The 23,017-nt window shown below is 40.3% G+C and overlaps 1 protein-coding gene across 4 annotated transcripts in view; it reads right to left on the minus strand.

Annotated features, from left to right (window-relative positions):
* Positions 1 to 23,017, minus strand: part of ADGRG2 (adhesion G protein-coupled receptor G2) — a 127,240-nt gene that overhangs the window by 38,761 nt on the left and 65,462 nt on the right. Inside the window, exons 4-8 of one of the 4 annotated variants that reach the window (XM_025997488.2) lie at positions 7,233 to 7,268; positions 4,221 to 4,259; positions 4,084 to 4,107; positions 2,619 to 2,657; positions 640 to 681 (exon numbers count right to left, since the gene is read on the minus strand). In XM_025997488.2, coding sequence (XP_025853273.1) covers positions 640 to 681; positions 2,619 to 2,657; positions 4,084 to 4,107; positions 4,221 to 4,259; positions 7,233 to 7,268 — 180 coding nt within the window. The remainder of the gene's footprint in view (positions 1 to 639; positions 682 to 2,618; positions 2,658 to 4,083; positions 4,108 to 4,220; positions 4,260 to 7,232; positions 7,269 to 23,017) is intronic. The other 3 variants (XM_025997489.2, XM_072745029.1, XM_072745030.1) reach the window with 3 other exon arrangements.

The raw sequence follows: 23,017 nt of genomic DNA on the forward strand, positions 1-23,017 counted from the left end.
TCATTGTATTGGAAAAGTAGCCATAGATTAACATGTAAACAAATGAGCACGGCAGTGTTCCAATAAAACTTTATTTACAAAAATAGATAGTGGGCCATATTTGCCCCCCAGGCCACAGTCTGCCAATCCCTGCTTTACATCAACCAGAAGCCTTTGTTAAAAATATCACATATTCCTACTCTTGCACTAGGTACTTAAAACTACATCTCTTTTTTTTATTTCAAGAGTCTGAGGTTCACTCCTCTAAGACTCTTTCCCTCATAAATTACATCCCAATGATAACCACTAGCACCAGCCTTTTAATCTCCCATGCTTCTTAACCATCTCAGAAACACTTGTGTAATCATTTCCTTTTATCTGCATACATGCTCATGTCAGTTATCTCTTTGTTTGCCTTATCTCTCCCCAAACTAGAAGATTCTTAAGGGTGGGCACTGTACCTGATCATGACTACATAGCCCCAAACACTTAGAACAACTTCAGGTACCCAGTGCATAAACATTAAATATCTATTCATTAAGAACAGATTTCATTTTTTAAAAGTAGGAAAAAAGAGAAAGAAAACATAAATACCAGCCATTTGTTTGATTTTACTTTAGTTATAAAAAACAAATTCTTGATATTGATAGTAAGTCATACCTGATGCATTGAAGGTTTTTACTATAGTGATTTTAGTTTTTTCTGCAAAGAAGCAATTTAAATATTAGAGCAGAACTGTTCCTTGTTTTTAAAAAACAATTTTCCACGAGTACCATTTTAGTGAACTGCTAAGAAGATCGTACTGTTGACATCTTTCAGACACTACTGGTCATCCCAGCAGCAGAATAAACGGGAAAAGCATACACAGATCATATAGCATTGGAATAAGGTGGGTCTGGGATTTGGATTCCCATGTTTGCTGAGTTATATTACACCCATCACATACCCCACTGCTTGTGTAATTCTACCGCAGTTTCCATGCGCTGCTGCTAGACAAATTAATGTGGACTTACACATCAAATATGTAGAATTAAGTCACTATCAGAACCTTCACGTGACAAGTTGTAAAGAAAAGCTGATTCAGAATAAGACTTAATGGAAACACAATACCTAAAATACTGTATACTCTACAATCAAGAAAGTGTCCTGCTATTTTCTTTAGGAGCTAATATAATATTATCACCATTATATGGGTAGATAAAATTATTCTCAAAGAGGTTAAAACCAAAAAAAAAAAAAAAAAAAAAAGAGGTTAAAACCACTCAACTACAGTCATGCAGTGAGCTCACAGCAGAACCAAGATGGAACTGTTCAAACCACAGGCAAATATTAATATACTCTGAAGCAGCAAACCTTAGATATATCTTCCCAACACACCCTGGAGACAGAGCCCATGGTTCATTTCTCAGATAATGGAGAACCAGGTTCAGAAATCCATGCTTTAAGGTGGCCAGTTGGAAGAGGCTGTATTCGGGGCACAGATTTGCAAAGAAGATCTGTCTACTAGGGTGAGTGGCAAATTCTGAAGAAAACACAAAGCTCAGATCTTGGAGAAGCACTTAAGCATGATGACATTACACCAACAGTTTCTGGAACCTCATTTGTGTTATGTGTTATTGGTGAATTTATGTTTCAATGTGGGCCTGACTCATGGGTAATGGCTGGTGGTAATTATAAAGGCTGATGGTATTTTGCATTATCATGAAGAATCTTTTAAATATATTATTTGGGTTGCCCTGATACTTTTCTTCCCAGAACAAACAAAACACATCTGTGAAATGAACTTCTGGTTCTAGTAACATAAGTGCTTTTGGGGAAAAATGTTCATCACCAATCAAGAATATAAAATAGAACCAAAGGAATTGAAAGATCTAATAATATATGATATAGTCTCAGCTCTTAGCAAAGGTAAAGTGACACATTCTCATTCACTGCTGGCAAGAATGTTGCTGGGTACAAGCTTTCAAGAAGGTAACTGGGCAATAGGTAGATCAAGGACCTAACCTATTAAATTCAATCCTTACAACGCATCCTACAGAAATCAGGAATGAATGCAAAATGTTGGCACAAGTGTGTTCATTGCAACAATTTCTATTAAAAAAGTAAAAACAGCTTTAATAATGCTCAACATATGGTACACAATGGAATACTATCAAGTCATTAATAGTAATGGACAATGGAAAATGCTTATAACTTAATATGAAGTCAAAAGGGCAAGACATAAAAATCTATATATGCTATGACTATTGTTTAAAAGATTATATATGATCCTGAATGGAAATATAGCAAATTATTAGAATAGTCTTAGGAAAGTAACATTAAAAGATGATTTCTATTTTTTTTCATTGTATTTTTCTATATTCTCCATTTGTTATGAGCTAAGATATATTACTATTACACAATTTTTTTTAAATGTTATTTTAAACGGAGTGCTATGGCCGTTAACAGTTTGGAAATTCAGCAATGAGGTAACACCAGAATGTCAATGTCAAAGTAAAAGGAGTAGTAAATCAACAACTGAAGGCACAGGAAATAGGCAAGGAGACAACCTTTAGCAACCCAGAAGACTGACCACACAAGGGAGAACCCAAGAAGACACAGAAGACAAGCTAGTATATTTAGAAAGAACTTGATATTACCTGTTTTGTTTAAAGTAGATAATACGCTTGAAGTAGCATCTGAAATAAAATAATAAAAATTAAACCTAAGTATTGACATGATTAACAAACACATGTATCTTCTAGGTTCCTTAAACATTTCACTTTTCCCCAATCCCAGGGAAGCTAGAGTTTTGCAAAAGCCAACTGACACTACCATGTATTTGCTGCCCACCCCACCACATACTAGCCATTCTTCAACCCTCAGACACAATTCCTGAGCGACTATTCATTCATTTAAAATGTGCTTCCTGAACATAGGTTATGTGTCTAAAACATAGCAACATTCCTGTAATTATTAGATTTAAACAAACCCACTTATGTCACTTCATATTTTGTTCCTTTTTACTCCATTATAATGCAAGTCCCTAAGGAATATGTTTCTAGTTAATACCAACTTTATAGCCCTGTGGATGCTTAATGGTACACTCTTCTAAAGCAATCTTTAAGTAATTCTAGTTTAAAATTGAAGTTCTTGAACATTGCATTTAACTAACTTTTTGAAAAATCTCATTTTGATCTTGTTTCCCTTAAAATCCAATTGAAACTCTATTCTAATTGCTATTTCTTTAAATAAATATCATTCTGTAATTTATTATTCTGGATGAAACATTAGGAGTGAAAAACACATATTACATTACCACACTTAAAAACCCACTTACAATAAATCCAAAAACTACTGCCAAGGCTATTTTGAAGATTTTCTTGCAGTGTAAAAAGTCATTAATCATAAAAACAATAATACCTTCCCCTTCCCATTGGGCCAAATATGAATTTAAACCAGTTTTGATCAGTCTGAACTCCATCTATGATTGTTTAGCAACTTAACCACCAACCACATGGTGAGATTTTTATTTTAATTAAGTAAGGGAGTGTGAAAAGTGTTGGGGTTTGCCTGCACAGAGATAAAAGCAGTCTACTCACAAAGGGGAGGGCACAGAATGGGTTGACCCGTCCACCTCCCTCAAACACAGCCTCTTTCTCCATCATGATGAAGCAGCCAGGTTTGTTTTTTTTCATGTCATACTACTTAAAAATTGATAAAATTATCTGTAAAAGGGCTGTCTTTAAAAACTCTGTGCCTCCAAATCCATGCTGAATCATACTGAAGTCACTGGATGTGCTTTCCACATTTAAACAATCTGCCATATAAAATGTACTGGCACTGTGTTGAAGCAAGATAAATAGGGTACTCAAAATGTGATCAGTATTTCTTCTCTTTTACAGAACAGTTAGCGTGGTAGGGGGCTGGCCTCCCTCCGTGATAAGAAGAATGTTTTCATTTAACCTAAAAGTATGGCATGCTCCGCAGGGTTGACAGTTTGTGGATTTATTTGATTTGGTGGTTTTTTTTTTGTTGTTGTTATTTGAATATGAAAACCTTCAACACCACTCATTATATCTATAATTCATATTCAATTTTCACTTGCTTCAGAAAAATTCTTACCATTTAGGCTTGTAGTTTCAACCTCTTTGGCCCCGGGAGGGGGGGAGGGGAACAATAGAAAGGTATAATTAAATCCAAAGCTTAACAAATTGGGCTAAATCTAGGTTTGAATTTTTTCAAAATCTTGCCTGGAGTACCATTGGAGTAGGGGACAAAACCAACAAAAGATGATTCAACTGTAAGAGGAAAAAACAACAAAATTTTCAAATTAATATTTTGAAACAATTATTGATTGAATTCTAAGGAGTTAAAACTTTTGAGATAGAATTATGAAAAGAAGTAGACAACATGCTTTCAGACCAATATGAATCCGCAAGCCCCATAGTCACTCAGAGAATATACACTTAGCCAGAGAATTACGGAGAAAGAACCCAAGAAATGAAATGAGTGCAGCTGTCTCATTTTACAGATGAAGAACTTGAGACTTATCGCTCAAAGCCTGCTCCTACCTACGCAATATTATGGAAATAACTTTAGAAACCACAGAAAAAGATGTGACATACGACTTTCAATTTTTTTCAGCCAGAGAATTCTCAAAAACATTTTATATTTTAAAAAATTGCCAAACTACAATTATAAAACGTATAAGCACATTGGCTCCATTTTGTCATAATAACACCTGGCAACACTTCCCGTTGTGAATTGAGGATTAAAAACACAAAACAACAACTCTGCTACCATTCAGTACAGTACCACCTAACACAATTTCCTGGTAAGTTATTTTAAAATACGGCTGCTATTGGGATGCCTGGGTGGCACACTGTTAAACGTCTTCCTTTGGCTCAGGTCATGATCCCAGGGTCCTGGGATCGAGCCCCGCATCGGGCTCCCTGCTCAACAGGGAACCTGCTTCTCCCTCTGCTTCTCCCCCTGCTTGTGCACTCCCTCTCTCTCTCTGTCAAATAAATAAATAATAAAATCTTTAAAAATAAAATATGCCTGCCATTAAGGCAATCAATCAAGTTATAAATTTCCCATGGTGTAAATCCACTAAGCTAAGAGGTCAATCTACTACACACATTTTGCATGTTTAAATATTTAAAAGATCCCATGGCTTGACTTCTATGTATACACAGGAAAAGTAAACAAACATTTTACAAGACATACAAGCTTTGTAGTAGGCAGCCTGATATTCAGTGGGTAAGGACAACATTTGGGTGTGTCAAGGCGCTTGGCTGGCCGGTGTGTTTTAGACCGCTCATGCGTTGGCTGAAACACACACACCCTGTCTGTCCTACATTATTGCTTCCATATGTTGTCAGTTACTACATTTTTTTTTAATTACCAAGGATATTTCTTAAGAAATATGACAGTTCCTGAGCAATAAGCTTCAAAGTGTGGATATGGAATCCTTTGGGGAATCTTTTGGGGGAATCTTGGAGCAAAACAAAATAATTGGCCAAAGCTGGTTGTTAATGAACGAGTATTAATTCCTCTGAAAGGTGATGAATGGTAAGAAGAAGCCTGTGTACACAATCCCCTGCAAGTCCCTGGATGTGCACAGGGTCTTATATTCCAGTTAGTGCAGGGCACCCAGAACCCAGGCTTTGACTGGACCCAGTGTGTGCCTTCAAATCTCCATACCCCATATTTCCATGCAAACAAGATTTGGCTATGATAGCACCATGATGAAGTCTGAGGATGGTAACTGTACTAGGAGAAAAATACAGTGGTTCATTTTACCCTAGGAGCTTAACAGCAAGGGGGCAAATTGGCATAGTCAAAAAAGCTTAGGCTTTGGAGCCTTGCAGTCCTGGCTTGAATCTTTGCCCCGTTACTTAATCACTCATAATAATGATCGTTATTACCTATTAAAGGCTTACCCTGGGTCAGGTGCATATGTTATCTCATTTCATTTTCACAACTACCCTATGAAGCAGGTACTATTACATTACCCTATTCATAGATGAAGGGACTGAGGCACGGAAAGGTGAAGAAACTTGCCCAAAGCCACACAGCTAGCAACGGGGTAGGAGGGTGGTGGCCAAGTCAAATACAAGTAGTGGCTCCACAGAATATGTGAACGTGAGCAAGTTTTATCCTCTCTGACCCTCAGCTTTCCTTGTCTAGGAATATAATAATTCCTATACTGTGGGACACCTGGGTGGCTTAGTGATTAAGCATCTGCCTTCGGCTTGGGTCGTGGTCCCGGGGTCCTGGGATTGAGTCCCATATTGGGCTCCCCACAGGGAGCCTACTTCTCCCTCTGCCTGTGTCTCTGCCTCTCTCTCTCTCTCTCTGTCTCCCATGAATAAATAAATAGAATCCTTAAAGTAACAATAATTCCTATACCGTAAGACTGGAAGCTGAATGAGAGGTCTGAAGACTTCCAAGCATGTAGTATGTGCATAAGAAGTAATAGCTATCATTATTAATTTTATTTAAATGAATTAACAGCAGAAGCTCATTTTGATACAACTAAGGATAGCATGTGAGTAGACTCACTCCTTACCATAAAGGATTGTTCTACAACATATGGTATACCAGAAAGAATGCAGGAGGAGGCAGAAAAGCCATGTGCTGCCTGTGCATAACGGGGCCAGGAAGCTGTGTGACCTTAGGTAAGTTACTCGGGCTTCACTATCTTGTCATCTCTCACCATACAGGGCTGGACCATTTTATCACTGAGTTCAGTTCCGGTTCTGGCTAGCAGTCTCAAATGTGGGTTCTACTGGTTCCTGCCAAGAGGATCCTAGTTAAAACTCTCTCTTTATTTGCCTTCCCATTCTCTGGGGGCTAAGCCCTCAGAAGTCCTTTGAAAAGTGTTTGTTCAAAAGCGACTGAGGAAGTATATTTAAGAGAACATCTCATCCCTCAAATATGCAGGAACATTCGGCAGGTTTACGTTCTTGGTACTCTTCAGAGACCTGTGAACTAGACTAAAAATAACATTGAAGAACTTAAGCAGGCCTCCAAATGAAAACCCAGAATTTATTCCTCAGCTTTGTCCATAAATGTGGGGGGACCAAGATGTCTGTCCTCTTGTCTATGTGTGCTATTGACTTTTCAGTTGTAGGTTTCATGACAGAATTGAATCAACCTGCATGGAAAAAAGCAATTTTGCTGTATCTGACTACATGCCATACTGCATGGAGAACTTTTGAAATATTTTCCTGAAATTCCCCAAAGCCATGAAAAAATAGTCTTACCAGATGGTGATAACAAACTGGAATTATCAGCATTCTCTGTTGAGGAAAAAGGTTATTTAAAGTTAGTTTGTGCATGAATTTGTAGATGAACATCTTTAACAGGACTGAATGTAAAATGAGTTCCAAATGGCTACCAAAAGAGGGCAGTGTATTAATTTACTATTATCTTCAACCGCCTCATCAGTACTTCTCAACTCAATTCTCTACAGACACATCTCTGGTGAAGCAATTCTTCCAATTTAAATGGTGACGGTGCTCTCTCTATTCTGTTATATAATCACAAATATAAGTGTATTTGAAACTTAAAATGATGACTAAGAACTTCAATTGTCAGCTAATATTCATAAGAATTTGTAAAAGTAAATGGGTGCCTGGGTGGTTCAGTGGGTGAAGCGTCGGACTCCGTTTCCACTCAGGTCATGATCTCAGGGTGGTGGGATCAAGCCCAACCCCCTCAGCAGGGAGTCTGCTTGAGATTCTCTCTCCCTCTAAAATAAATAAATAAAAATCTTTAAGAAAAAGAAAAGAATTTGTAAAAGTAAAGGTATACATCTGCATAAACTAAGCTTTCATTAACCGTGCTTCCTTGTATACCTATTAGCACAGCCTTTACGGTATACCTAGTAAGCCACTACTTCTTTCTTAGGAGTTAAACCAGCTCAGATGCTTCTGGGTTTATAACAAGTTTACAAGAACTGCTGATATTTACTTTCCGAGGATGCTCAGATTCCTTAAAAGGGATTCTATTTTTTTCTCTCTGAAAAACAACACACACTTACGGGAGCAACTACAGATAAATTACTGATAAACAAAAAAGAAAATTAAAACCACCTATAATTTCACCACCCAGATATAAATGACATTAACATTTTGGCATAGATTCTTTGCTCACTCTCTTTCTCCATGTTTATATGTCTATATGTATGATATGTATTTATATGTGTGAGAAAGATCATATTACATAATTTGTAACCTGATTTTTCTCATGACAGTGTATCTTGAACATTGTTCTATATCATTAAGCAACTTTCCACAATAACACTTGTGATCACTGTATAACATTTCATTGACTGGATATACCATTAATTTACACAACAAATTTCACTTTAATACATAACAATTTTTCATGATTATAAACAATGTTGCAATAAATTTGGCTAAATTTTTGCAATACATACTTGGCTGCTTCCTTCAGAAATTCCATGATTTTGATTGCCAAAATGCCCTACAGAAAACAAACCAATTTATACAACCCTCTGCAGCACATGAGTGTTACTTTCCCAAACTCTCACCCATGTGAGGTATTATCTTAAAATTAAAAAAAATTTAATTACAAAGGAATGATTATTTCTATAGTGGGTATCTTAAAACACAATTTTAGAAAAAGAATATGTATGGAGGTGCCAGGGTGGCTCAGCTGACTGGGTGTTGGGACTCTTCATTTCAGCTTGGGTTGTGATCTCAGGGGTTGTGGGATCAAGCCCCATGTCAGGCTCCCTGCTCGGCAGGGAGTCTGCTTGAGATTCTCTCTCTCTCTGCCTCTCTCAAGAGTGCTCTCTCGCTCTCTCTCTAAACTAAATAAATCTATCTCTTTTTTTTGAAGATTTTATTTATTTATTTGACAGAGAGAGAGAAAGAACACAAGCTGGGGGAGGGGCATAGGGAGGAGAAGCAGATTCCCCACTGAGAAGGGAGCCCAATGAGGGGCTCAACTCCAGGACTCCGGGATCATGACCTGAGCTGAAGGCAGATACTTAACCGACTGAGCCACGCAGGTGCCCCAATAAAATCATCCTTTAAAAAAATATGCATATTTGGAAATTAAAATTGCACAGTGAAACATAGCTTGTAGGCTCCAGGAGCCCATTTTTCTGAAGTGGTGGTAGGGTACTGATTATTTTCTGGGATCATTAAAATACAATTCTGCTTGAAAACAAGACTGAATGAGTGCTCAAGTTCCCAATTACTCCACAGCCAACAAGGCAAATGTACGCACAATAGTTAGTGCCTTGATGCCTCAATTTAATTGGAGTTGCCTCCTCTTAGTCTCTGTCCTCCAATATCTCTCTCAGGCTACTTTAACATTCCACCAGTTAAAGTGTCTGTTAACAGCTTAATTTTTAAAATACTCTTAGGAGCACTAAGGGAAAATCAGTCATACACACCTTAGAATGCATTACCTCTAACCGGCTGAATTTTTCCGATCATGTAGTAAAGACCTACCATACTGAACCATGTTGAAAAGTACTGGGAAGAATCAATATTCAGTATGAGCTACTCTGAGAATGGCACTTGTCAGTGTGGGTAGGTGAGGTGGAGTGGGCCAGGACTGTGGCACAGGCAGAGAAGAGCATGAAGGCCTGAGGAAGAGTTGCATACCAGGAAAGAGGGGTGGAGAGTGATGTTCAAGGTCAACAGAGGCTTATATTGCTGCCTCTACAAATTTACCAGTGGCTGACCATAGCCGCCAATAGTTCCAACCTCCTCCACTGCTAAATCCTCTGACCCCATAGGCAGAGCTGGCCTCTTCCATCTTGGAACCTTGCAGGGCTCCCAGCAACAATCTACACTGATGAAAGGAGGAAATCTGGTTAATAAAAGCCAGAGATTCTCAAATTGTTATTGTCCACTTTTTTTCTTTTGGCATTTTTTTTTCTTCTAGGGGCCTGATTGCTTAGTGACTAACATTTTATTCATTTTTTTCTGTCTCTCATTATAATACTCCACATCACTCCTCCTGGTCCAAAACAGAGATGTTCCCATAGGCCTTACATTTTCCTGACTATCAGCCTGTTTCTCTTGGGTGCTCTCCTAATTCACTTCCCATTTCTTACAACCAAAGAGGTGGTCGTCATTTCCACTGAGTCATATAGTTGAGCTCCATGCCATTCTTAGGAGACAAAACATTTCCATTGTTACAAGGATTCATAAACAAAGAAAGGAAAAACATTTAAATTTTTCAGATTTTCCTTTGGAAACCTACAAAGAGCACATTTTAAAGCATTATTCATTTATTGAAGTCTCCATTTAAGTCAATAAATAAAATTATTGGGGGTGCCCGGGTGGCTCGAGCATCCAACTCTTGGTTTCACCTCAGGTCATGATCTCAGGGTTGTGGGACTGAGCCCCAAGTCGGGGCTCCATACTCAGTGGGGAGTCTGCTTGAGTTTCTCCCTCCCTCTCCCTTTGCTCCTCCCCACCCTGCTCCCTCTTCTCTTTCTCTCTCTAAAATAAATAAATCTTTTAAAAAATTAACACATAAATAAAATTCTTATGGTCTGTCTATAAAATTTACCCAGTTATGATTCTAGTGATTTTTTTAAAACATAGTCCATATATTCCAATTATGATGAGCAGGAGTTTGGCATGCATATGCTTAGAATGAAAGCCAAAGACAGCAACTGGAAACTCAAGACACCAGCCTCTCAACAAAGTCTCTTCTCCTCCGTCACCTTCCTGGCACTTTCTTTCAGCTATTGTCACCACCTCCTCAACTCCAATCCCATGCAGCCAAGTGTGGTCTAAGCACTGCCATGTGAACGCCTTACTGTGTTTGCCTCTCCAATTCCATATATCCCAGAACTCCTCGCTCACCACCTCTCCTCATTTCCATACCTGCTGACTTCTCGAATTTGACAGTGCTGCTGATAACATCAGCCAAATAATTTAAGGTGGAAATCTCAGTATATTAGCTCCCTGCTGCTGCTATAACATATTACCTCCACTGAACTTAGCAGTTTAAGACAAGACGAATGTATGATGCTAGAGTTCTAGGTCAGGAGTCCAATACTGGTCTCACCAGATTAAAATCAGGGTGTCAAAAGGCTACATTCTTTTCTGGAAGCTCTAGGGGAGAATCTGTGTCCTACTTATCTGGGTTACTACAGGATTCAGTTCCTTGCAGTTGTAGGACCAACATACTCATTTGCTTCCTGGCTATAAATTAAGAGCCCTTCCCAGTCTAGAAGCTACTCACATTTCTCCGTTCATGCCTCATTCCTCCATCTTCAAAGACAGCAGCAGTGGGATGGAATGGGAGGGGGACTCCTTCACCTGGGGCATCCTTCTCACTCACTCTTCTGCCTTCCTCTTCCACTTTTAAGAACTCCCACGATTAGACTGGGCCCACCCAGGTAATCCGTGATAATCTCCCCATCTCAACAGTCCTTAACTTCAATCACACTTGCAAAGTCCCTTTTGTTATATAAGGTAACATATTTGCAGATCCCAGGTATTAGGGCAGGGACACGTCTTTGAGGAGCCATTATTCTTCCTACCATACTCAGAAATCCAGTTTTTTTAAACTATAGAAAATAGGAGTTGCAAGGAACCACCCTCAATGGAAAAAATAAATCCCACAGGGGTTAAGTGAAGGGCGTGGAAACCCAGAGTTTGTTTCAGCAGGAGAGCTGAGTGTACAAACCAAATGTTCACTCTTTGACCGTTACCTCTGACCCCTCCCTTTCCCCCACCCCCCACCTCTATGTCCAGGCATCCTTCCCATGCATTCTTCTCCCCATAGCATGGAGCTATTGCAAGGATTAAAGAGAGATGATGTATGTGTGATACATAGAAAACAGTAGTTGATGCTTCCCGTGAGCCAGGCTTAACCCTTATATGCAATATATTATTTAAGCAGCCAACAACTCCATGAGATATGTGAATTCATTAGCATCAATCCATTTTAGTGCTTGAGAAACAGTCCGGGTAAGGCGTACTGGGCCCCACCAGTAATTCACTGTACAGCTGACATTTGAACTCAGGCAGTCCAACTTCAGAGCCTACCCTCTGAGCCTCCATTCTGTCCTGCTTCCAATGACAAACTCTGTAGACCATAAACTAGTATGTAAATGTAGGGTATTATTATTAATATTCCCTAATTTCTCCCTCATCTGTCCCTTCTTTCCTTGCCCACTGCCAACTTCCAAGCCCAGGTTTTGATCACCTCATACGTGACTGAAATATTAGAGCCCCAGAATCTTCTCATTGGAAAGGATCTTAATGTTCTTTACATTTTGACTTCTTGCCCATTGCACTAAGCCCTTCAACAAAAGCATACCATTAGCTCTCAATCCCAATTCGGCTCCCAGGCAAGTTCAATCTTGCCCACATAGTGAGAATCACACCGGAAGTTTTTGAAAGTTTGAATAACTAACCAACATTTAGAAATCAGGTGATTTCAAATGGAATTCCATATTTTCACCCTTTCAAAATTGGGAGTTTTAGAAGATGACCTGCTTGGGTCAGCTCTCTGACCCTCTAAAGCATGCTCTGGCTACAAAAGCCAGTGGAGGTGGCTTTGTCCTCTCTTTATCCTAAAGTTTATTCCTTGACTACACCATCCACTTGCTGTTTGTGGGACATACACTACTGGGCACTTTACTTAAATTTTCTACCGTAGGTCTCAAGTTTTTCCCAACTAGATGTGAAGCTGCTCGATGCTTTATTATTCTCTGGTAAACCAATGCAGTGCCCTGCATCTGGTAGATGTTCAGAAATATTTGGGGACTGACTGATGACATCACTAAGGAGTCTCCATCAGTCAAGGATGAGTCTGGAACCCAGGAATGGTAGTTGAAGAGCAGGAACTTAACACAAATAGTGCAAGGAGGCAGGACCCTAGGATACAAGGCACAGAAGGGGAAAGATAGGGAATGGAGCTGAGAGCAGTGAGACAGAGCCTATGAAGGAAAGACTTCAGAGTATTTCTTGGATGGTTATTATCCAGAATCTGAAGTTTGGAATAGTAGTCGTAACTGCCAAACACAGCAGACAGATTGCTTAGCAGACCGTACAAATGTGTGCTAAAACGGCCCTTCAAATACGTGTCACGAACAACATAAAAAAATGCAATGATGCTGAGCCTTCACTGCCTACAGCAGTGACCTCAGTAACAGATCCTTTATTGGCTTTTTCATTTTTCCTAATGCCCTCTTCCTGTTCCCTCACTCCTGATTCCTGAAATCCCCTCCCCAACAAACTACCTGCATGCAAGTCAGGCGAGGTCACAGCTGACCGTTTCTGACATTTTCATTTTGCTGCCCATTCTCTGATGCCAGGGGGGTTGATCCTTATTATATCTCAAACCCGTGACTGTTAGAGCACGAATGAAGATTTCCTTCCAACACACGTGCCCCAAGTTGAATGGGAAAGTTAAAGGCTTAATCTTTGAGGAGTGGATCTAAATAAAACATATACGACTAGCCCCCCTTGCGTAAATATTTTAGACGCAGCTGAAACTTGTAATCTGGTGGCCGTCCTCCTCTGGATTGAATTACTACTCCAAAGAGAGATGATTCAAAACCAGGCGCCACGCCTAGGCACTCATATATGGGAACCCCAAACAAAACAATATTGTTTTGTTATTATATTGGCTCTTCAGGGCCTGGAACAACAGATACTATTCCAAAAAAAAACGTATTTTCAGATTTTACTACATAACCAACCAAATGAATGAAAACAATTCTCCTTGGCACAGCCAAAGAAAAGTGTTTACTTGAGCTGTGACCATCTCACGTCACACTGCTCAGTAAGTACTCTGACATAACGTTTTTATTAAACGATTAATAATGACATCATTAGAGAAAACTTCAGCTGTGAGCTAATGGAACTTCCCAAACAATTGGCAATTCTAGGTGGGCCTTGGTCTTTATTGAACACTTCAGTGACCACTGGCTTTTATTGAACACTTACTAGACTGCCTTACTTCTACATGGAAACACCCCACATACTCATGACACAGAGGACGTTCTAGCCAGACCTCTTCTCCTACTCTCCCCTCACTCAGCCATACAGGTCTCCCCGCTAGTCTTCCAACACGCGGGCCATATTCGCCCTTCGCACTTGCTGTTCCCTCTGCCTGGAACACTGTTCCTCCCAAGAGCCCCTTGGTTTATGCCCTGGGCACCTCTTTGAAATTTTGCTCAAATGTCACCTTTGCTGAGAAGCTGATCCAGACCACTCTATTTAAAATCGAACATTTGCCCTCTGTGCCTGACCCTTTCCATCTCTTTATCTCCTTCCATTGAATGCATATGTACATATTTATGCATAATTTTGTAGGTGTGCACACTCATATGCGGTGCTAAGAGTGGGCATCTCCTAACACTTTGTGCCCTAGACCCTTCACTTGCCTCATCTTAGTCCCAGCCCTGTATAATTGGTAAGACTTTTTTTGCCTCCAAAAGCCAATGTTCGCTCCTGCGGGGGCAATATTGCTCCTGGAGAGAATGCGTGCTCTAGGTTTATCTCTACTTATTTTCAGAAGAGATGTGGCTTAAGAAAAGCAACTTTTGCTTGGCCGCCCCTCTCCTCCCTGATTCCCACTCCTGTCTAGGATAATTCTGCTGTGAGTTAGGTGACATAGTCTTCCATGCCAAAGCACCTGTAATTTATGGGTTAGCCAGAGTTTCTTCTGGTAGTTTTAAGTGCAGAAGCACCTGGAAACATAGAGGTGGGGGCGCTAGAAGTTAGGGTACAGAGAGTTTTCTAGTCTCTTTCAGATCTTACCACTCTTTGCCATCTCATAGTCAAGCAGCGACCCCCTTGGCATCTTAGTTTAGGTTGTCTGGGGGTGCAGAGCCCAAGATAGTGACTTGGATGCAAAATGGTCTCCCCACTCTCCCCAGCCCCAGCACAGAACAGTATGCATTGTTTTATACAGCTCCAAAATACACGAGGCAGCCAGAGAGGAGGCTGCTGCAGTAGACTGGCCAAGACACGCTGAGAACTTGAATCTGTGCTTGGGAAACTGGCACGAAAGGAGGTTCAACAGACACTCTAAGGTAAGATGAGAGGATGGGGGGATCCCCTGGGAATTTGGGGAGTGGAGGAAACAGGCATCAGCCTCAACAGTCCATGTGACGTTGCCCTGAATCCCTCAAGCGGTAAACAGGTCAAGAAGCCAGTCTATGAAGCCCAGACAGCCTACGTCCAAATCCAAGACTTATTAATTCTGGACAACTTCTGTAATCTGCCACTAGGTAACTGGACAACTTCCTTACACCACCTGCACTGCAGTTTCCCATCCAGAAAACAGGGATGAAGATAATCACAGTAGGACAAACTTCATAGGTACCATTAGAGCACCGAGGAGCACACACAGGAAACCCTGCTCCCATCCATAATGAACACAATCATGCCCTCTGTTCCTCGTCTTCCACGACCTTCCTAAAACTGAGTTCTCCCTTCTATTGAACAAACCCTCCACTTCACTTTCTTTCCATTTCCTTTTAGTTGCTTCTGTTTTTCAAACACCCTTGGGATCACTTTGGAAATATAAGAGGAGGAAGTCAAAGGGTTTCAGGAGATCTGGTGACTCTAATTTCTGTTTCTCAAGCTCTTGCACAAAGTCAAGACCCAGCGAAGTTTCAGAGCAAAAGTGAAAGGCGCAGCCAATCGTGATGTTATTAGGGTGCCCTCTAGTGGGGTGCACGGTCTCCCTAGGGGTCCCTGGCTGGCTTCTAAAAATTAACGTTAGTTTCTTTTCTAATTCTAATAATGTGAGTGTATGTAGTGAAAATTCAAAACCACAGAAAAGTAGAAAGAAAAACTTTCAAAAACTACTCATAATCCTTCTGCTCAAAGATAATGTTGGCTGGCTGCAAGGATCTTCAGAACATCTTCGGGCCAGCTGCAGAACAGAAACAATTAAGTAGAGCCTTGGGAGATGTTAGCATCATGTTTTATTTAGAAATATTAACAGATACAAAATTGAGCTCGTTAGCGTTCCAGGATGTGTGGTGTCTTGGTGATGTAGTATCACGGTGAGCCAAAGCTGGATTTCCCAGAATTCCCTTTTCTGTATGTTTCTGGATTGTGTGGGACATGAGAGCTTCATGTGGGAGATGTGGACAGAAGCAGAGCAGTAGCTCCCTCCCCTCGTTAATGTGAGGGGGCTGGGGCCCCTGAGTGGCTCAGTGGTTGAGCGTCTGCCTTCAGCTCAGTATGTGATCCCGGGGTCCTAGGATGGAGTCCCACATCGGGCTCCCCATAGGGAGCCTGCTTCTCCCTCTGCCTGAGTCTCTGCCTCTCTCTCTCTATCATGAATAAATAAATATTTTTAATTAAAAAATAATAAATGAATTCAAGTTAAATAAAACGAAAATCCAGTTCCTCAGTCACGTTTCAAGTGCTCAATAGCCACATGTGCTTGGTGGCTACTGTATAGGGCAGCACAGATACAGAATACTCCCATTATTGAAAAAAATCTCTATCACTGGCTGGTCTCTAGTGATAATAGCCATTTTTAATAGAGTTCTTACAATGTGTCAGATGTCTTACAGGCATCTCTTCATGGGTTAATTCATTTAATCTGCGTGTGGTTCTGTGAGAGATACTGCTACTTTACAGATAAGGAGATTGAACCACAATGACTCAATACCTTGATATAGTCAGAGTTAATAAATGGCAAAGTTAAGATGTCCAGAAAGCTCAGAGCCTATAGTCTTCACCGTATGTCAAACTGTGAAGGTCCAAGTGGCTGGGGCTGGCACAGAGGGAACGAATGGCTCTACTGGGCCTTCTGCACTTGAAGACTCTCTCCTGATCAGATGAGGAGCATCTCAGTAGGGACCATAATAGACTCCCCCAGCTTGGACTGTATGAACCTGGGTTCTTATATGATCTCAATAAGGAAGAGATGCCTACCTCACCCCACCCCACCTTCCAATGGCAGAATGGGAGAGATGTACCAACAACCCTGGTCCAAAGGGTCATAGATGTATTAGTTAACGTAAGACAAATTGCTCACCAATTAAATCCTAAAATTTCAGGAGCTTAAAAAATAGAAGTTTCTTTTCCATACGTAAAGTGCAATCAGTGGCCTAGAGTGGAGAGTAGGGTGGGGCAGAGAGAGGGGCATCTGCTCCATGCAGTTGCTGAGGGGCCCAGGAGGACAGAGGCACTGTCATGTTTAACACGGAGAGCAACATCCAGCAGGCAAACAGGGAATGAGAGAGAGTGAGGGGAATCAGGCAGGAGATTTGTAATGGCTAAGCCTGGAAGGGGCCAACATTGTTTCTACCCACATCGGTTAGCCAGAACTCAGTCACATAGCCATTCCTAATGGCGAGGAAGGCTGGGTAACAGAGTCTAGCTATATGACAAGGAAGAAAAAAATTAAAGTTTGGTGAGGTGCCAGCCAGTCTCTGCCACACTGATTTAATTTGAGTGCCATGGAGTAATTAATATCCATTAAGCTAATGATGGGGCAAAATTAATGCTAAAATTACTCTGTCCAACCACTACTTTTTCTCTTTTTCTTTGTCATGATATTGACAAGGTCAAAAGTCAAGGAATCAATAGGAATTGGAGGTGGAGTCCCTGCCACTTTGAGGCTAGATATATGAATTCCCCTTCTTTGTGACTCCCCTACCTAGTTTTTTGCTCCCAGCAAACATTCATATTATGATTTTTTCATGACCCTCAAGAGTAGGACTCCCATATGACAAACCACTTCTATAAACAGCTACATACTGGTAAAAGCCACTAACAAAGGCTGAAAGTACGGATATTCCTGTTGTAGCCTACTTAGTTGGAAAAGCTGTATTTTGGGGACGCCAGGGTGGCTTAGTTGGTAGAGCTTATGACATGATCTCCAGATGGTGAGTTCAAGCCTCACATTGGGCAAAGATTACTTAAGGAAATTTTAAAAATTAAAGAAAAAAAAAAGGAAAAGTTGTATTTTTGAGTTACCTCTATTTTGAGGCCATATCCTTTGCTTAGCTCTTCTGGATAGAAAACCACTAGCAGGGCAGCCCGGGTGGCTCAGGGGTTTAGTGCCGCCTTCAGCCCAGGGTGTGATCCTGGAGACCTGGGATCAAGTCCCACGTCGGGCTCCCTGCATGGAGCCTGCTTCTCCCTCTCTCCCTCTCTCTCTCTCTCTCTCTCTTTCTCTCTCTCTGTATTCTCGTGAATAAATAAAATCTTAAAAAAAAAAAAAAAAAGAAAACCACTAGCAGGCCTTTTGGCCTTTGTATATTAGTGGCTCATGTTCTAATGTCTTCACTTTGTATTGTCTTTGGTTTGTCATGAGCATTGAAAGATTGATCTGGAGGTGATCTCCCTATGAATAAAGTGCCCAGGTCCATTTATTTCCGATGGATGAATGAGCATGCCTCCTTAACCAAGCTTTAAGTGTGATTAAGATACTGGGCTCCTGAGGGAGACTTACTTGGGTTCAAATCCTGACTCTGCCTTGAGTAAGTTCCTAACATTTCCCTGCTTATATTTGTGCATCTGTAAAATGTGGGTGATTACTTTGCATAAAATTATATTACATTTATGAAGTATTTTATCACAGTTCCAGCGATAAATTGTAATTGTTATTAATAACAGATTATGATTCTGTGCTTTTGGATAAAGTTCACTTTTAGGTAATAATCTAGTTTTTTTTTTCTTAATGCAAACAACAGATCAGTAACTCATAGAGTGGCATTTAAAAAATCATGAAGCTGGGGCACCAGGGTGGCTCAGTTGGTTGAGTCTCCGACTCTTGATTTCAGCTCAGGTCACGATCTCAGGGTCATGGGATGGAGCCCCGGGTCGGGCTCTGCTCAGCTCAGGGTCTGCTTGCCCCTCTCCATCTGTTCCTCCTCCCACTCTCTCCCACTCTCTCTCTCTCTCTCAAATAAATAAAATCTAAACAAAAATCATGAAGCTAGTTTCTTTCCAAAATTTGCATGTATATGATTTCCATCTAACCATAAAACATTCTTATCATTCATTAATGATTGATTAGTGGGACTCTCTATTACAACGCTGTTTGTCTAATTCAAATTTCCATAGCTAGGATGAGAGGAAGGCATCTCCCAGAAAGATCATGGGGTTCCATCTTTGCATTACACGTCATGAAACTGAAGTTCATAGAAATTCATTTCAGAGGTGAAGGAGACTTGAAGATGACCAAGCACAATTTTTTAAATCTAGAAAATTGTTCAAGGTAGTCACTTGGACTAGATATCATTATTTCAAAGTGTTTATTTATCCAAATAGGCTGCATGAGAAAATTAGAGTGTGATTTTTTAAAAAATTATATGTATATTAGTTGTCTATTGTTGATCACAAAAACTGGATACAGTTATATAGCTCTTTGTTCAACACAAAAATAAGGAAATTTTTTTTCTTAAAAAATTCATTTGAAAGATAGTATCTTTTAGGACTTGGGAGCTCACTGGAAGAAATGAATTACAAAATAGGTCATGGGTAGGGAAAAGACTAGAGGCCAAACTAGTCATCACCCTCAGGCTGTAAGTGAGGAAGCAAACTCAGAACCATGAAGGGATTTGCCCAAAGTTTACTCGTTTCTTAAAACTTTTTAAAAAGATTTGTTTACTGGGCAGCTCAGGTGGCTCAGCGGTTTAGTGCCACCTTCAGCCCAGGGCCTGATCCCAGAGACCCGGGATCGAGTCCCATGTCAGGCTCCCTGCATGGAGCCTGCTTCTCCCTCTGCCCGTGTCTCTGCCTCTCTCTCTCTCTCTTTCTCTCTCTCTCTCTACCTCTCATGAATAAATAAATACAATCTTTTAAAAATAAAAATAAAAAAATAAATATTTATTTACTTTTTTGAGAGAAAGAGAGCATCAGTGGGAAGGGCAGAGTCAGTCTTAATAGACTACACGCTGAGCATGGAGCCAAACACGGGGCTTAATCTCAAAATCCTGAGATCATGACCTGAGCTGAAACCCAGAGTCCAATGCCTAACTGTGCCACCCAAGTGCCCCCATTTGTTACAATTTTTTAAGGCCTATTATGTATGCCACAGATTGGAATTATATCCTGGCCTCAAACTCCATGTTTACATTCTAGTGATATTATGCAGGTCACTTGGAAGTTTTAAAATTCTACTTCTAGGGTGCCTGGGTGGCTCAGTCAGTTAAGCATCTGCCTTCAAGTCAAGTTGTGATCCCATGGTCCTAGAACCGAGTCCTGTGACAGGCTCCCCACTCAGTGGGGAGTCTGCTTCTTCCTCTCCTTCCGCCCCTCCTCTTGCTCATGCGTGCTCTCTCTCAAATAAATAAAATCTTTTTAAAAAGGAAAATAAAATTCTACTTCAAAAATATCCCATAACTGAACATTTTTCACTAAGTCAAACCCATCCCTTCCTGCCTGTCCACTAAAACCCAGAATGTTAGACTTTACTGTGGATCTGAATCAGTGTAATAACAAAACATATATCAGGAGCAAGACAAAAAAAGACTATGCAGTTGAAATACAACAGAGTATAAGAAGAATTATGTGTTCAGTTCTTATTCCTCCAATTAATGAGATAATTGTAAGCAATTCTAATTTATTCATCAAAGCAAGACTATAGCCCATTTCATAGTTTTCATTTCTTCTTTAACAAAATTCTATACTATAATGAATACTACAGCAACAAGGAAGTAACTTTTCCTTCAAGTCAGGTGTATTCCTAAAAGAAACTAACACAACTGCCCCAGACATCACTGCAAAAGCATCCTCGACTTATAATAATGTTTTTTTTTACAGCACTGTGATCTTATGAACACAAGACTTTTTACCAAGATCAATGTGTTTCTCATTATCTGCTTGAAGTAAGAATACACCTGCATCAAGGTACATTTCAATAGCATGTTCTCTTGGAGTATCAACTTTCTCTCTAATAGATTAGAACAGTGGAACTATTGCTTTTATTCTTTAGATCTCCCTCAATCTTTATCTGGTCCTCTAGGGGTACAAACTCATCTCAGGATGAATGAATATGGCTAAGTTTCAGTCAAAGTCGTATGAAAACCATTTTCAACTGCTTCAGGGACTAAACACACAAAAAAATGGTTAAGGACACAAGTTCTAGAATCCCACTGCCTCCACTTTCTAGCTGTGTGAACTTGGAAGTGACTCAAACTGTCCAAGTCTCAGTTCCCTCATCTAAGAAACAAGGGATTAACATCTGATTGTCACTATTGTCAGGAAACATATGAAGCATTTAAAATGATGTGACATGTAGCATGACCCTTGAACAGCATGGTTTTGAACTGCACGGGTCCACTGACACACAGATTTTTTCAATAAATACAGGCCAGTACTGCAAATGTATTTTCTCTTCCTTATTATTCTTTCTTTCTTTCTTTCTTTCTTTCTTTCTTTCTTTCTTTCTTTCTTTCATTCTTTTCTTAAGATTTTCTTTATTTATTTAAGAGAGAGAAAGCACAAGTGGTAGGGAGGGGCAGAGGGAGAGGGAAAAGCAGGCTCCCTGCTGAGCAGGGAACCTGATGTGGGGCTCAATCCCAGGACCCCGGGATCATGACCTGAGCTGAAGGCAGGTGCTTAACTGACTGAGCCACCCAGGAGCCCCTCCTTATGATTTTCTTAATAACACTTTCCTTTCTCCAGCTTACTTTATCATAAAAATATAATGTATAATGCATATAACATACAAAATATGCATTAATTGACTGTGTATGTTATCAGTAAGGCTTCCAGTCAACAGTAGGCTATTAGTAGTTAAGCTTCTGGGGAGTCAAAGTTATATGCGAATTTTTGGCTGTACAGGGATCAGGCACCCCTAACCCTCATGTTGTTGTTTTTCAAGAGTTAACTATAAACCTAGTAAAGTTAACTCTTCTTTTTTTCTTGGAAGAAAAATATTTTTTTATTTTAAGAAAGATAGACTATCTTTTTTTTTTAAAAAAAATAAATTTATTTTTTATTCGTGTTCAATTTGTCAACATACAGAATAACACCCAGAGCGCATCCTGTCAAGTGCACTCTTATATTCATTAGAATGCTTTCAGGGAAAAAAAAAAAAAAAAAAAAAGAATGCTTTCAGGGGCAAGTCACAGAATACCCGATTAAAAGTACCATAACACTAAGGACATTCAGTGAGCCCATTTAACAAGAAACCCAAAAGCAGACAGTTCCAGGGTTGGTCCTGCAGCTGAGGGAGACCCAGGTCCTTTCCATCCTTCTGTTCTTTCATCCTCAGCATGCTGTTCATTCAGGGACTCAACGTCTTCAAAATCTCAGGTCATCCACATTTTCCACTGGCACTTGCTACCTCCTCTCAATGTTCTGAAGACAGCTACCACTGTTTCAGACATCAAATCCAGACACAAAATTCTCTGGATACAGCACTATCCAGCAGAACTTGATGATGGGAAGTATTCTGCACCTGCACTGTCCAGCCCAGCAACCTCTAGCCCCCTGTGACTATGGAGCACTTAAAATGTGGTTAGTGTGACTGAAGAACTGAATTTTTAATTTCATTTAATTTTAATTAATTTACATTTAACAGCCACATGTGCTGCCTACTGGTGATCATATTGGACAGTGTGGGTCATGAGGAAGAACTATTTCTCCTTGAGTCTCAACTGAAGAGTGGGGAAATTTCTCCCAGCAGATTTTTCCCATTTGTCTTATTGGTCAAAAGGGAGTCACATGCCCACTCCTAAATCAAACACTGACAAGGAACAGTATTTCCACAGTTGGCTTAGAACAAATAGGATTTACTCCTGAGTGATGTGGAAAGAGGTGAGTACCCTATGAAGCCAGGGCTCTGCCAACAAGTAAAAAGCAAGGAATGGGGGTGCCTGGGTGGCTCAGTTGAATGGACACCTGCCTTCGACTCAGGTCATGATCCCAGAATCCTGGGACTGAATCCCAGGTTGGCCTCCCTGCTCAGCAGGGAGCCTACTTCTCCCTCTCTCTGCCTCTGCCTCTTCCCCATGCTAGTGTACTCGTGTTCTCTCTCTCTCTCTCTCTCTCTCTCTCTCTCTCTCTCTCCCAAATAAATAAATAAAATCTTAAAAAAAAAAAAGGCAAGTGAT

This window comes from Vulpes vulpes, chromosome X (assembly GCF_048418805.1).
Source record: "Vulpes vulpes isolate BD-2025 chromosome X, VulVul3, whole genome shotgun sequence".
NCBI lineage: Eukaryota > Metazoa > Chordata > Mammalia > Carnivora > Canidae > Vulpes > Vulpes vulpes.